The following is an 11,891-nucleotide window of genomic DNA, read 5'->3' on the forward strand; positions in this document are numbered from 1 at the left end:
GTGTTTTGTAACCATCAATTGGCCATCAATAGTGTTTTTAATGGTGTGAGATTAAATCCAATGGTGTGGGATCATTCAATTTTCTTTTGATGGTTAAATGCTGGCCAACTTTTTAAAAAGTTGTTGGCCCCCTAGACTTTTCTTATGAGTATTTATTACCTTTAGTGGGTTATTTATAAAAATTAATAAATTAATTGTTGCGATTATAAATTTATTGTATTGTTTATAACGGTAAGATATAATAAATATAGGAATATGAATTCAATGTATTTGTAGGTTACAAATTTATTAGATTCTATTTTTTAGTTTTTTATTTGTATATTTTATTTTTTTGCTGATTTGGAAATAATAATTGATTTGGCAAGAATTGAATGGTTGATTCTAAAGTTGTGTCAAGTAAGCAATATTGCTGACATGACATTAGTAGGAGGAAAGAAATGTCTCAAAAGTAACGTGGTGTATGCTTATGTATCTATTTTTATATATTAAGAATAGATTCTTAAAACTTTATTTATTTCGTGCAACACACTGGTTTTATTACTCTAGTTAATTATTAAATCCTAGACTACAAAGTGCTAGCAACTGCTAATACTAAGATTTATCAGCCTGGCAATGCACTTCCCCACTCTTCTATACTTCCCTAATCAGCACATATATCAAGGACATGAATATTGAACGGTGAACACTAAGTCACTAACCATTACATCTGACAACCCAATTGCATCACCCTACTCTATGGGTATTACTAAATATAATCAACTAATTAGATCTTCTGCAAATTTGAGTATTCCTGAGACTTGATTCTTATTTTGTTTCCATTGTGTTAATCTTCTATTCGTAAACATACATAAATCTGTCATGTGTTATGTGTAGCCTATGGTTCATCCTATGGAATTCCTTATTGCTGTAGGATCAACCAGATACCCTTCTTGATTGCAGCATATATGGAAACCACAATTCTTCAAGACTGCTCTTACTTTTGCCTTTGATGATACTTCAGATATCCGAAATGAAATCCGTAAGTGATTCCAATAACGAACATTGTTGAGGTGCCACATCAAATGACTGCATTTCATCCTACTCAACCACACATGACTTGAGTCCAGTGCTTCACAAACTCTTTTTTGCTCAAATACTTTTGTATCGTTGATGAAAATTTCATAAGCACATGCAAACATGCTGGTTGTGGAAGCGCCTTTCTCCAACTCAATAACTGCACCAAGAAACAACTTGGCTGGCTTACCATACAAAATTGAAGCCATCTCAAGATTAATTGATCCATTAGTACTTTGATGATGAAACCAATCCGGGATCTTGCTGCCGGGAAGCACAAAATCACCATTAACAAATACCAGATAAGTATCACTATCAGGTCCCTAAAGCGGAAACAAGAAACGATTATGCCATGATATTTTGTAGGAAGAATACACACAAGATATAAATACAGTGAGCATTAAGCACCAACCTCATTGTAGAAGAGATTTGTTAAGTGGAATTGGACCTGTTCATTAATCAGTTTATGGCAGTTAATGAAGCTCATTTGTTGAAAACTTGAGAGATCCTCAGCAATAACATTTGATGGGCTGGACAACATTGTAAAACTTTCCAAAGATCTACAATCACTTATGTCTAAATATTTTGTATTTGGTGGAAGTTTTGGAAGCTCCTGAAGCTTAGAGCAGTAACTAAGATTAAGAGTAGTAAGGTATTGCAATTTCTGAATGCTACTGGGGAGATGTTCAAGGTTCTGGCAAGAATCTAGGAATAAGGATTTTAGCCCAACTAGGTATTCAATTGATTGAGGTAGTTCTTTTATAGCTGTTCCTTGGAGAAGGATTTCTTCAAGATGTTCCATATTCTCAACGATCTCAGGAAACTTTCTTAGCTTTGAGCAGCCAGTAAGGAGAAGATTGCGAAGAGACTTTAACTTGAAACGAGTTGGAAGGGTATTGAGATTGGAGCAGAACATAAGGTTTAAAGTAACAAGCTTATTAAGAGTTCCTACAGATTCATGTACCCTAATTAGACTTTTACAATTGTCTATGCTGAGACTCTCAAGGTTCGGGACCATTGACATGTCTGGAATTTCAGTGAGGTGTTCACAGCAGCTAAAAGACACAAGTTTCAAGTCTCTGAATATCTGAGGAAAACAAACATCATCAGTAAAGTGACAAGGGGAAAAAAATAGATAATTAGCTACATAAAAATGACACAATCTTGAAATGCTTCAAAGAACAATACGGTTAATTCTATACCTTTGCTCCCTTCCACAAATGTTTGATGTGGCTATGACTCATGTTTAAAGAAACTAATCTCCTTGGATGGAAATTTGGTGGCAGAGTTGAAGATGGGTATCCCGGCCAATCGATTAGTCGTAGCTCATCAGAGAGATACTGAATTTCATCAGTAACAAGTGCATTGTTGATCACAAGAATTCTAAGTCTTTTCATCTTTGCAAAGGCTTTACCATTTATGTTATCCGGTTCTGGTAAGTCAAGCTTTATGCCTTCAATGTTGTTAGTTCCCTGGTGGGAGACATAACATGACAACAAACAATGGACGTTAATGTAATGAAGTCTGATATTTAACATAAATGTTAAAGAAGATAAATATACCGTGTTCTGGTTTAATACATGAAGTATATCTTCATGAAACCATAGCCTACTACGTTTTCCAGGCTCTTGGGGAGATTCTTGGCATACAATTTCTTTGCCCATTTCCTGTAGCAGATCATGCATCCAAAGCTTGTTCAGTTGCATAGTGATGAGAGACTTATCCATTAGAACTCCAAAGCCATTATCCGAGTGCAGGTCACAAGCATCAAGTATCATTTTCACATAGTCTTTGTCCTCTCCCTTGAAGAAACATGCAATATCCAGAAAAATGGCCTTTTCATCCTCTTCTAACCCATCAAAGCTGATTTTAAGTACTGCATAGATTTGTTTATTTGGAGTTTTTTTCAGTTTAGCTAGCGCACTTATCCACTCGGCTCTCCCTCTACCACACAGGTAAGCCCCCAAAACTGTTAGTGCTAACGGCAAGCCCTTGGCATAGTTTAATATTTGGGAGGACAACCCCTCATAATTTGATGGAGGACATGGCTTTTTGAAAGCAAACCAACTAAAGAGTTCAAGAGCATGTTCATGGCTTAATTCCTTCACCTTGTAGTTAGTTTCCACATTGTGAGAAATTAGCAAATGCTCATCTCTAGTTGTTATGACAATCCTACTTCCTGATCCAAACCAACTGCAGTCTCCAACCAATGACTCCAGCTGCTCCAATGAATCAGCATCATCAACAACTATGAGAACCTTTTTGCAACAGAGCCTGTTCTTTATCAGATTAATCCCTCTATCTTTATTGCCTACTTTGAAATCTCTGCGGCTTAAAATCTCTGAGAGAAGAGTTTCTTGTAGTTGAACTAAGCCATGCCTTTGGCTTGAAATTTCTCTAACATTTGCAATGAAGGCACTACCCTCAAACAGATGAGAAATATGGTTGTAAACAGCCTTAACAAGTGTTGTTTTTCCTATTCCACCAATTCCATGAATTCCTATAGCCCGAACACCACCTGATCCAACTTCTAAGAGTGATTTGATATCTTCAGTTAGTGAATCCAGCCCAACAGGATGCTTAGCAACATTGAAAGGTATGCGGTTCAGTTTATTCATTATCTCTTCAACAATTCTCTGCACAAACTTTGATTCCTGCCTGCCATTTGTTAATGAAAGAAATTTCTTACTATCTACAAAATGATAACTCTAAAATGGAATCTATAATCATTTATGAACACATGCTGGAGAATTCTAATCAATAACTTAAGAGGATGTGTCTTGGTTCTCCTAATAAGCCAAATCATTCTTTCCTGTGATTAAAGATTTAAAAGCATGTATGTTTGTTAGGCATGCTGTCATTGTATGAGAATTTGTAAAATTTGATGGCAACTTGATAATGAGCCCTTTAGCAATTATTAACATATAAGGAGAATTATCATCACTTCACTATTGTATGATTAACAAAGTCAAAGAAAATATCTCTCTGTGTCTGTTCATTTTTCTAGTTCAAATGCATTTTCATGTAGTAAAATGTGATTATAAAAATTGATTCCTAATTTCACCCACTACATCTAGTGGCCAATAATTTTTACTTAACTAAAAAATATAGATGATAGCAGGAGGGTTAAATTACTTTTGAACTCCTATAACTTCACTCAGTTTTCAATTAGCTCTTTATAGTTTAATGTGTAAACAATTTTTATACAATATTGAGACTTAATCACAATTTTTAAGCTGTTACCTAGTTGAAAAAAGTTTGTACTTAGTGCAATTAAAAATTTTTTTAACTATATGAAAGTAATTGAAGTTTAACGAAATTCTAAAGATCCTAGACTAATTATACACAAAAAAAGGAGTACCAAAGGAATGATCCTCTTGGCCTCTTTAGTAGGACACATACCCATCTCCTAGATGCCACCCATACAAAGTAGAAGCTTGATATAGAGCTGCTTTCCACCTTTTCACTTTGTTGATATCATCCCTGAACTTCTCTTCATGTTTTGCTAAATATTCTGCAAAACTTCCATGTTGACCTCTTAGTTGAAATGGATTCACATTATAAAAGACTGGCAAAACCAGCTGCCCCTTGGAATCCTTGCACTCAAGGATCTTAACGAGTTCATCCAAGCAAGAAACCGAAGATGCATAGTTTTCGGAGAATATGACAACCGAGATCCTAGAGCCTTCAATAGCTCTGAGAATTGAATGTGAAATCTGCTCTCCCTTTTCAAGCTCCTTGTAGTCTATGAAGGTATTAACTCCCTTTTGGCATAGAGCATGGTAGAGATGGCTTGTGAAACTCCTACGTGTGTCAACCCCTCTGAAGCTCAAGAACACATCATACTTCCACTTGTAGGATTCAAAACTCAAAGCCATTTCATCAGTCTTAGGATTTAGAATTTTTCTTGTTTTCAACACAGCACAAATAGTCTCTTGAGAGATCTATTATATGAACTGCAGAGTGATACACAGGTGAATATGGTGCAGGCCTTTTTAAAGAGGTTCAAGACACTATACATGCCATATAAGATAGACAGAGATAGAAAGAAGGCTTTGGATTTGGGTTTTGGCTTTCCTACAACTGCATCTTGTAGTTTTCTTCATTCAAATAATTATTTTCCTACTTTGATGGGTTTTGGCTTGTTATGACTTGGATTTTCATGGGATATTGTAATCTTCAAAGCCATGTTTCGAAAATATCAAAGCATATTCATATATTTACGATGACATCCATTTGGCATTTATGTAGTGATAGTAATATGCAATTTCACTCATTAGAAAAATAATCACAAAATGCATCTCATAATTATTTTTGAGAGGGCTACAAAATCCAAAGCCTAGAAAGAAAGGTTGGTATACGATGGGAACTTCCATTATCCATGCCAAGCAGCCTATGCCATTAGAACATTAATTATCTCACATGTTAAATGTACTTCACTCCAAATATTTGAGCTGCACTAATAAAAATTACACCCGTTTCAGAATGTTGAACATAAACTGGTCTAGCAAGTAACCTTAATGCAAACTTAATTGTATGTATATTTTAGTATCTAGTTACAATATTTTGACCCAAAAATGTTCAAGATTCCATCAAATTTCTCTCTAATCTTTGACCACTCATCCTCAATGTTTGCTTTGGTAGCTTTTGCTGATTCTTGCTCTGATCTCAAACGTGGCCTTTGCTTCCTCAATTGATCTCTTTGATCTTTCAACATTCTTCCTTCCTCAAAAGTTTCTCTTTTCTTACTAAGGGCAGTGTCCCTAGTCACTTCAGAGATGGAGATACTATATTTAATGGTTTCCAATTGCTGTTCAAGCTCTTTCTTTCTTTGTTCTAAATAAACCAACTGGCTGCAAAGATCAATTTCTATGGATGAAAATTCACTGAACTGGTTCTTGTTAGCTATCAAACTATCTTCCAATGTATCTAAGTTTGAAAGACCTGCAGTTGATGACTCAAGTTTCATACTTGCGTCAATGTAATCACAACTCCACTGATCAAAATCTGTTGAAAGTTGTAGTAATAGAGATTTTAAACACAAAGAGACATCAGAATCTGTGGACAAAGTGGAGAGACTTTCTAAGGCAGCTTTCATGGAAGAAAATGACCCCGAGGACAAAAGTTGATGAAATTGTTTGGAGAGGAATTCCTTGAGTGTTTCCAATGCTTTCTCAGTTTCTTCACTAATTTCAGGATAAGCTAATTTGGAATCATCTCTGGTATTTCTTGAAGTTAAAGATGATAGAGCAAAGGTCTCAGCATGGAGGGTAGCATAAAATTCTTCCATATTGTCATTGAAGTCAAATTGACTTGTATTATGTGCCATTGGAAACACATCAAGCTTATTGCTCTTGGTTTCATTTTGCAGCTCTTGTTCCATTTTTATGGTAACAATGGGAACCTGAGTAGTAGACTGGTCAATTTTACAATATACCAAAATGTGGATGCATTAAGAATGTTAAAGAAGAAATAAAGCAAGTTTTACCTCAGGTTCTTCCTTTGGCTCCTCCAGGACATTATCCATTTTCAACCCTACTTTCTTCTGAGATAGCAAATCCTCCTTAATGGCATTATCAAAGGCCTTTGTTTTCATTTCTTTGGGAGGAACTAGAGCCCTATCCATCATAGGTCCAACTTCTGTAACAAAAGAATTACTAAGCTGCTTAGTGCTTACACAAATAGTCTAATTTAAATGAAACTACAAAGAAATCAAAACTTTTAATCCTTCTTTTACAAGGCTTATGGTCATTAGTTTATTTTCTTTATCATTGATTCCTGTCCATGATTGCTGATGTTGTAATCTAAAATATGGTTTTCATAATCCTAGGATATATATTTCTATATACTTAAGAAGCTAATTATATGAATATTTAGGTTAGATGTTTTCTGATGCAAATTCCACCTATCATACAATTATTCTCAGTTAAGCACAAGTTCATACGTTCATACTTCATAGTGATATATAGGAAATATTCATTGTCAGCATTTTATATTGTTTTCATGTTAAAATATTTTGTCATTAGGTTATTTAACATCAAGATTTCAAGGTTTGCAGAATTCTAGGTACTTTTTTTTTCACTCTTACCTTTGCTTTTTGATGTGTGGTAATCATGATGAGAGAGGAGTAGATTCTCATTCATACTATTCAACTGACATTCTAATAGCATTGGATCCCAAACCACATCATCATATTGCTTCAGTTGCAACAATGGCAACTCCTTGCTTTGATGCACTACATCAGCTGACATTATAGCAGTAGCTTTTCCATTTTCCTTTGCCATGCATCCATCACCTTCGAGCGCTTCGGCATTTATTGAATCTGGATGTTGTTTCCACTGTTCATCTGGTATTTCATAAAGCCTCAAATTTCTAGCCAATGAACAGCAATCACTTCCTGTGTTATCCAAGGAATCATTAACATTACCTTCCCTGATATCACTAGAATTTGAACTTGAGTGCAACATCAAATTTTGTGTCTTGACATCCTCATCATCCTTATACTCATGAACTCCACAATAGTACACAGTCACTTCTGCATCTTTGCTTGCATCTATGATTTCACAAGTAACTTCAACATAATTTTGTTCATGCAGTAAATAAGTATTGAAATCCATTACATCTTGATGATATAGCCATGTGAGATCACCGATCACCGAAAGGAACCTCTCTACTCTATTGGATGCTTTCTGTCCATTAATAGATAGCTGGACTTCACAGGAGAAAAAGCCAGTAATTTTATTTCCTAGTCCAAAAATAAAACACAGAGCAATTCTTGGGAATTTCTGGCCAATCCAAAATGAGATAGATCCTCCTTCACTCTGGTAGTTGAATGGCATTTTCATCTTTGGCCTTGGTGCTATAACCTCAAATTTGAATGTCTTAGAGAAACCCTGTAACAGATGAACCCTGACTTAAAATTTCTCCCAAATAAACAGAAAGAAATGGATTTAAAAGAGCTAGAGTTCTACCTGGCTTAATAAGAAGTCCAATGATTGTGATTCCAAACGGGTGCAACTAGTAGCATCTATGTGTTCTAAATTGGGAGGAATCCCAGAAATATGTTGAAGTTTCATGCAGTTAGCCATGTAAAGCTCCTGCAAGCTACAAAGTCTATTGAAGCATTTGGGAAGGGTTACAAAATGGTTTCTAGAAATGTCTAAGGATGCAAGGTTGGAAAAGCAACTAAGGATATGTAGGTCTTCATCTGATAGATTGCAGTCACTTAGTTCAAGGTTTTCCAACAAAGGGAAGCCATATGACGAATGGATGCTAGGAGAGATTGGATCTAGACATGGTGGTGATGGTAGTAGCTCTAGATTTGGCGAACCCTTGTCGGATTCTGCTGGCATAGTTGAGCAATTCTGTGTGCTGAAACTCCTAAGCTTCTTTGTAAATAGTTGAAGTTGTGGACAGCCAGACATATCAAGTAACTGAAGATTTGGCAACATATCAATGTTTATAGGAAGTTCCTTTAGATTTGAGCAACATTTCAGCACTAAAACCTCAAGGCTGCTGAAATTGATGATACAAGAAGGCAATTCTTGTAATGCAGTCTCTTCCACCTCAATAATTCTCAAATTTTCCATTTCTCCCAACAATTCTGGAAACTTCTCAAGTTGAGAACAACCATTAAGAGCAATGCATCCTAAAGATGGCAACTTTAGGACACTTGGTAAGTTCTTCAGTTCAGTGCACCTTTCAACACCCAAATAAACAAGCTTATCAAGTGATCCAATAGATTCATGAATATCAACCAAACTTGTACAATCTTCGAGAATCAATTGCTCCAAATTTGGGATCCCAGAAACATCAGGTATTTTCGAAAGGGACTCACAGGAGCTGAAATTCAGAGAAGTCAGATATGCATACTTCTGCAAAACAGAAAAAGTTGTCACTGCTTAGGAAATATAAAAGCAACATATAAACAGGAATAGGAAAAGAACAAATATAAACAATCTTTGTACCTTGAATGACTCTTCCAGTGTATATAGATGACTGTGCTGCAGTTCCAGCATTACAATTTTCTCAGGAAGGAAATCAGATGGTAAAGATGGTGAAGGGTACTCCTTCCAGTCAAGCAGCCTTAGATTTCTTGGTAGATGTACATGGCCTCCAGAAAATTCAGCATTACGAATTATTAGCATTCTAAGGTTTTTCAACTTCCTGAAGTCTTGATCACTTAGCTGCACCTCTTGCTTTTCTGGTAGGTCTAGCATTATACCTTGAATCTTTTCACTTCCCTTGACAAATTTCCATGTGAACAAAGAGTCAAGCATGTAAGAATCTGGTTAAAAATCAACATGTATTTTATATTTTTAAATGACAGAAAGGTTTCTGTTTCATTGTCACATTATAAGGGGGGAAAAAAAGGAACAAAACAGAAGTTAGCAGCCAGAGAGATATAAATCTTACCATCCCTTCAGTCAGTACTTGAAGCACATCCTCATAGTACCATAACCGGCTGCGATTTGCAGGATCTAGTGGTGATTCTTGCCTAACAATTTCCTTACCCATGTCTTGGACAAGATCATGCATAGACAGTACAAATTTTTCATCCAATGTTATGAGGGACTTATCAACAAGTACTGCAATACCAATTGCTGGGTGCAGATCACAAGCACGCAATGCTTTTACTACATATTCCATTATCTGTCCTTTGAAGAAACAGGCTATATAGAGGAAAATTTCCTTTTCATTTTCATCCAACCCATCAAAGCTTATTCTAAGTATATTCTGAACTTTCCTATTAGGACTTCTCTTGTATTTATCCAACGCAGATTCCCATTGACGAATGCTTCGACCACACATATCAGAGCCTAATACTGTTAATGCTAGTGGAAGACCCTCTGCATAAGCTACTGCACGATTCGCAATGTGGAAATAACTTGCATCAGGCTCACTTCGTTTAAAGGCGTTCCAACTGAATAGTTGAAGAGCTTCATGATGGTTTAATTTCTTGACCTCATAAGTCAAATCAACTTGATGAGCAGTTAACAAATGCTTATCTCTTGTAGTTATGATAATCCTACTTCCAGGACCAAACCAATCCAATCCTCCAGCTAATGCTTGTAGTTGATCCACATCATCCACATTATCGATTACAAGAAGAACTCTTTTTCTGCACAACCTGTCTTTTATGATATTGATTCCTATGTCAACATTTCCCAACTTTGTTGCTTTCTCTCCAAGTATCTCATAAAGAAGCCTTTCTTGTAGTTTGACTAAGCCAGACCTATGGCTTGTATTTTCTCTGACATTCGCAAGAAAACTCGCATATCGAAATTGATCACATAGTGTGTTATAAACAGCTTTGACAATAGTTGTTTTACCAATTCCACCAATCCCATAAATGCCAACCATTCTAACATCATCAGATCCAGGTTCTAACAGTGAGTACACTTCCGATACACGAGCTTGGAGTCCAACAGGGTGTCTAGCTACATTTAGTGGAATGCGATTCAACTTTTGGGATACTTCATCCACTATTGTTTGGATGAATTTATATTCATACCTGGAAGATAATGGAACATCTTATAAGCAAAATGAAATGAATAGTTCTGCAGGCAACAAATCATAAATTTATATTCAAGTGTACTAGTTATATTTGATATATATGGTTTGTTAATAAAAAAAGAAGTGCAGGGGAAAATACCCATTAGTGAAATGCCAGCCAGACAAGTTTGCTGCTTCAGACAAAGCAGACCTCCATTTTCGCACCCTCTCCATGTCATGTTTGAATCTTTCCTCGTGCTTAACAAAAGCTTCTCCATAGCTTCCTTTCTGGTGCCTCACATCTGCTGGACTCACATTGTAGAAAACTGCACAAACCATCTGTCCCTTTTCTTTCCTACACTCAAGGATCTTCACAAGTTCGTCGAGGCACCATCTGGAGGAAGCATAGTTCTTGGAGAATATGATGATGGAGATCCTTGACTCTTCTATTGCCTTGAGAAGAGATGGTGATATCTCTTCTCCAACTCTTAGAGCTTCATTGTCTATGAAAGTGTTGATTCCCCTTTGATCAAGAGCACTGTAGAGGTTGCCAGCGAAAGTTTTTCGGGTGTCTTCGCCTCGGAAGCTCAAGAAAACATGGTAAAACCATCCTTGGTGTGCCATCTTAGCTCACATATGAAACTTTTGGCTGCTTTGGAGTTTGTTTAGGGACACAAAATACAGAGATTGAACAACCCAATAAAATGTTTGGATGAAGTCCTTGTCTGGTCCCTTAGAAACGGTTTATTGGTTCCATCGAAGTCAATGATGATAGTCAAATGTGAATGCGTTATTTTAAAGTCCATGGCAGTAGAATCCACAGTTTGCTTCAGCTGGTATGAGCACATTATAGTTTCTTCCCACAAAGTTTGACTTTGCTATAACAATAATTTCTCAAAAGAATTTTGTATTAAAATAACTCTGAACTGGAGGATCTAGCATGTTGTTGTTTAAAATTAATATATGATCTATGTATCTATATGTGTATGATTTGATCAATGTATCAATAAATATTATATTGGTGCATATGAACATAATTTAACAATTATCAATAGTTAAATAGAATTCAATAATTTCTCCAGAAATTTTGTAATTTCATTGAAATTGAGTATGATACATCTGAATAGTACATTGTTCCACCGAAATTGGTATAGACTACATGGATACTCGGTCTATGCAGGTTGTGCCTCCTTAAAAAACCTCTATGGACGAAAACCCCTGGAGCTTAGGAAAAAATCCAATAGAGGAAAAAGAGTACATCAACCATGCATAATTTAAGGAATAATAAAAAAAGAGCTCAACAACTTTTATAACCTCATAAAACTAAACTCTAGAATAAAGAA

The 11,891-nt window shown here is 35.9% G+C and overlaps 2 protein-coding genes across 2 annotated transcripts; both read right to left on the minus strand.

Moving 5' to 3' along the window:
• Positions 1-1,453: 1,453 nt before the first annotated feature.
• Positions 1,454-4,931, minus strand: LOC107641415 (TMV resistance protein N-like). The gene is made up of 4 exons (XM_088486242.1): positions 4,456-4,931; positions 2,616-3,711; positions 2,256-2,525; positions 1,454-2,140 (listed from the first exon to the last, which is right to left on the minus strand). The coding sequence occupies exons 1-4, from the start codon at positions 4,929-4,931 to the stop codon at positions 1,454-1,456; spliced, it is 2,529 nt and encodes an 842-aa protein (XP_088342368.1).
• Positions 4,932-5,389: 458 nt separating this feature from the next.
• LOC107641416 (TMV resistance protein N-like) lies at positions 5,390-11,254 on the minus strand. Its single transcript, XM_016344909.3, has 7 exons — positions 10,709-11,254; positions 9,469-10,567; positions 9,021-9,296; positions 8,025-8,927; positions 7,142-7,946; positions 6,542-6,693; positions 5,390-6,457 (listed from the first exon to the last, which is right to left on the minus strand). The coding sequence occupies exons 1-7, from the start codon at positions 11,170-11,172 to the stop codon at positions 5,606-5,608; spliced, it is 4,551 nt and encodes a 1,516-aa protein (XP_016200395.1). The 5' UTR covers positions 11,173-11,254; the 3' UTR covers positions 5,390-5,605.
• Positions 11,255-11,891: the final 637 nt, after the last annotated feature.

Source organism: Arachis ipaensis, chromosome B5 (genome assembly GCF_059453495.1).
Source record: "Arachis ipaensis isolate K30076 ecotype BB chromosome B5, ASM5945349v1, whole genome shotgun sequence".
NCBI classification, from domain to species: Eukaryota; Viridiplantae; Streptophyta; class Magnoliopsida; order Fabales; family Fabaceae; genus Arachis; species Arachis ipaensis.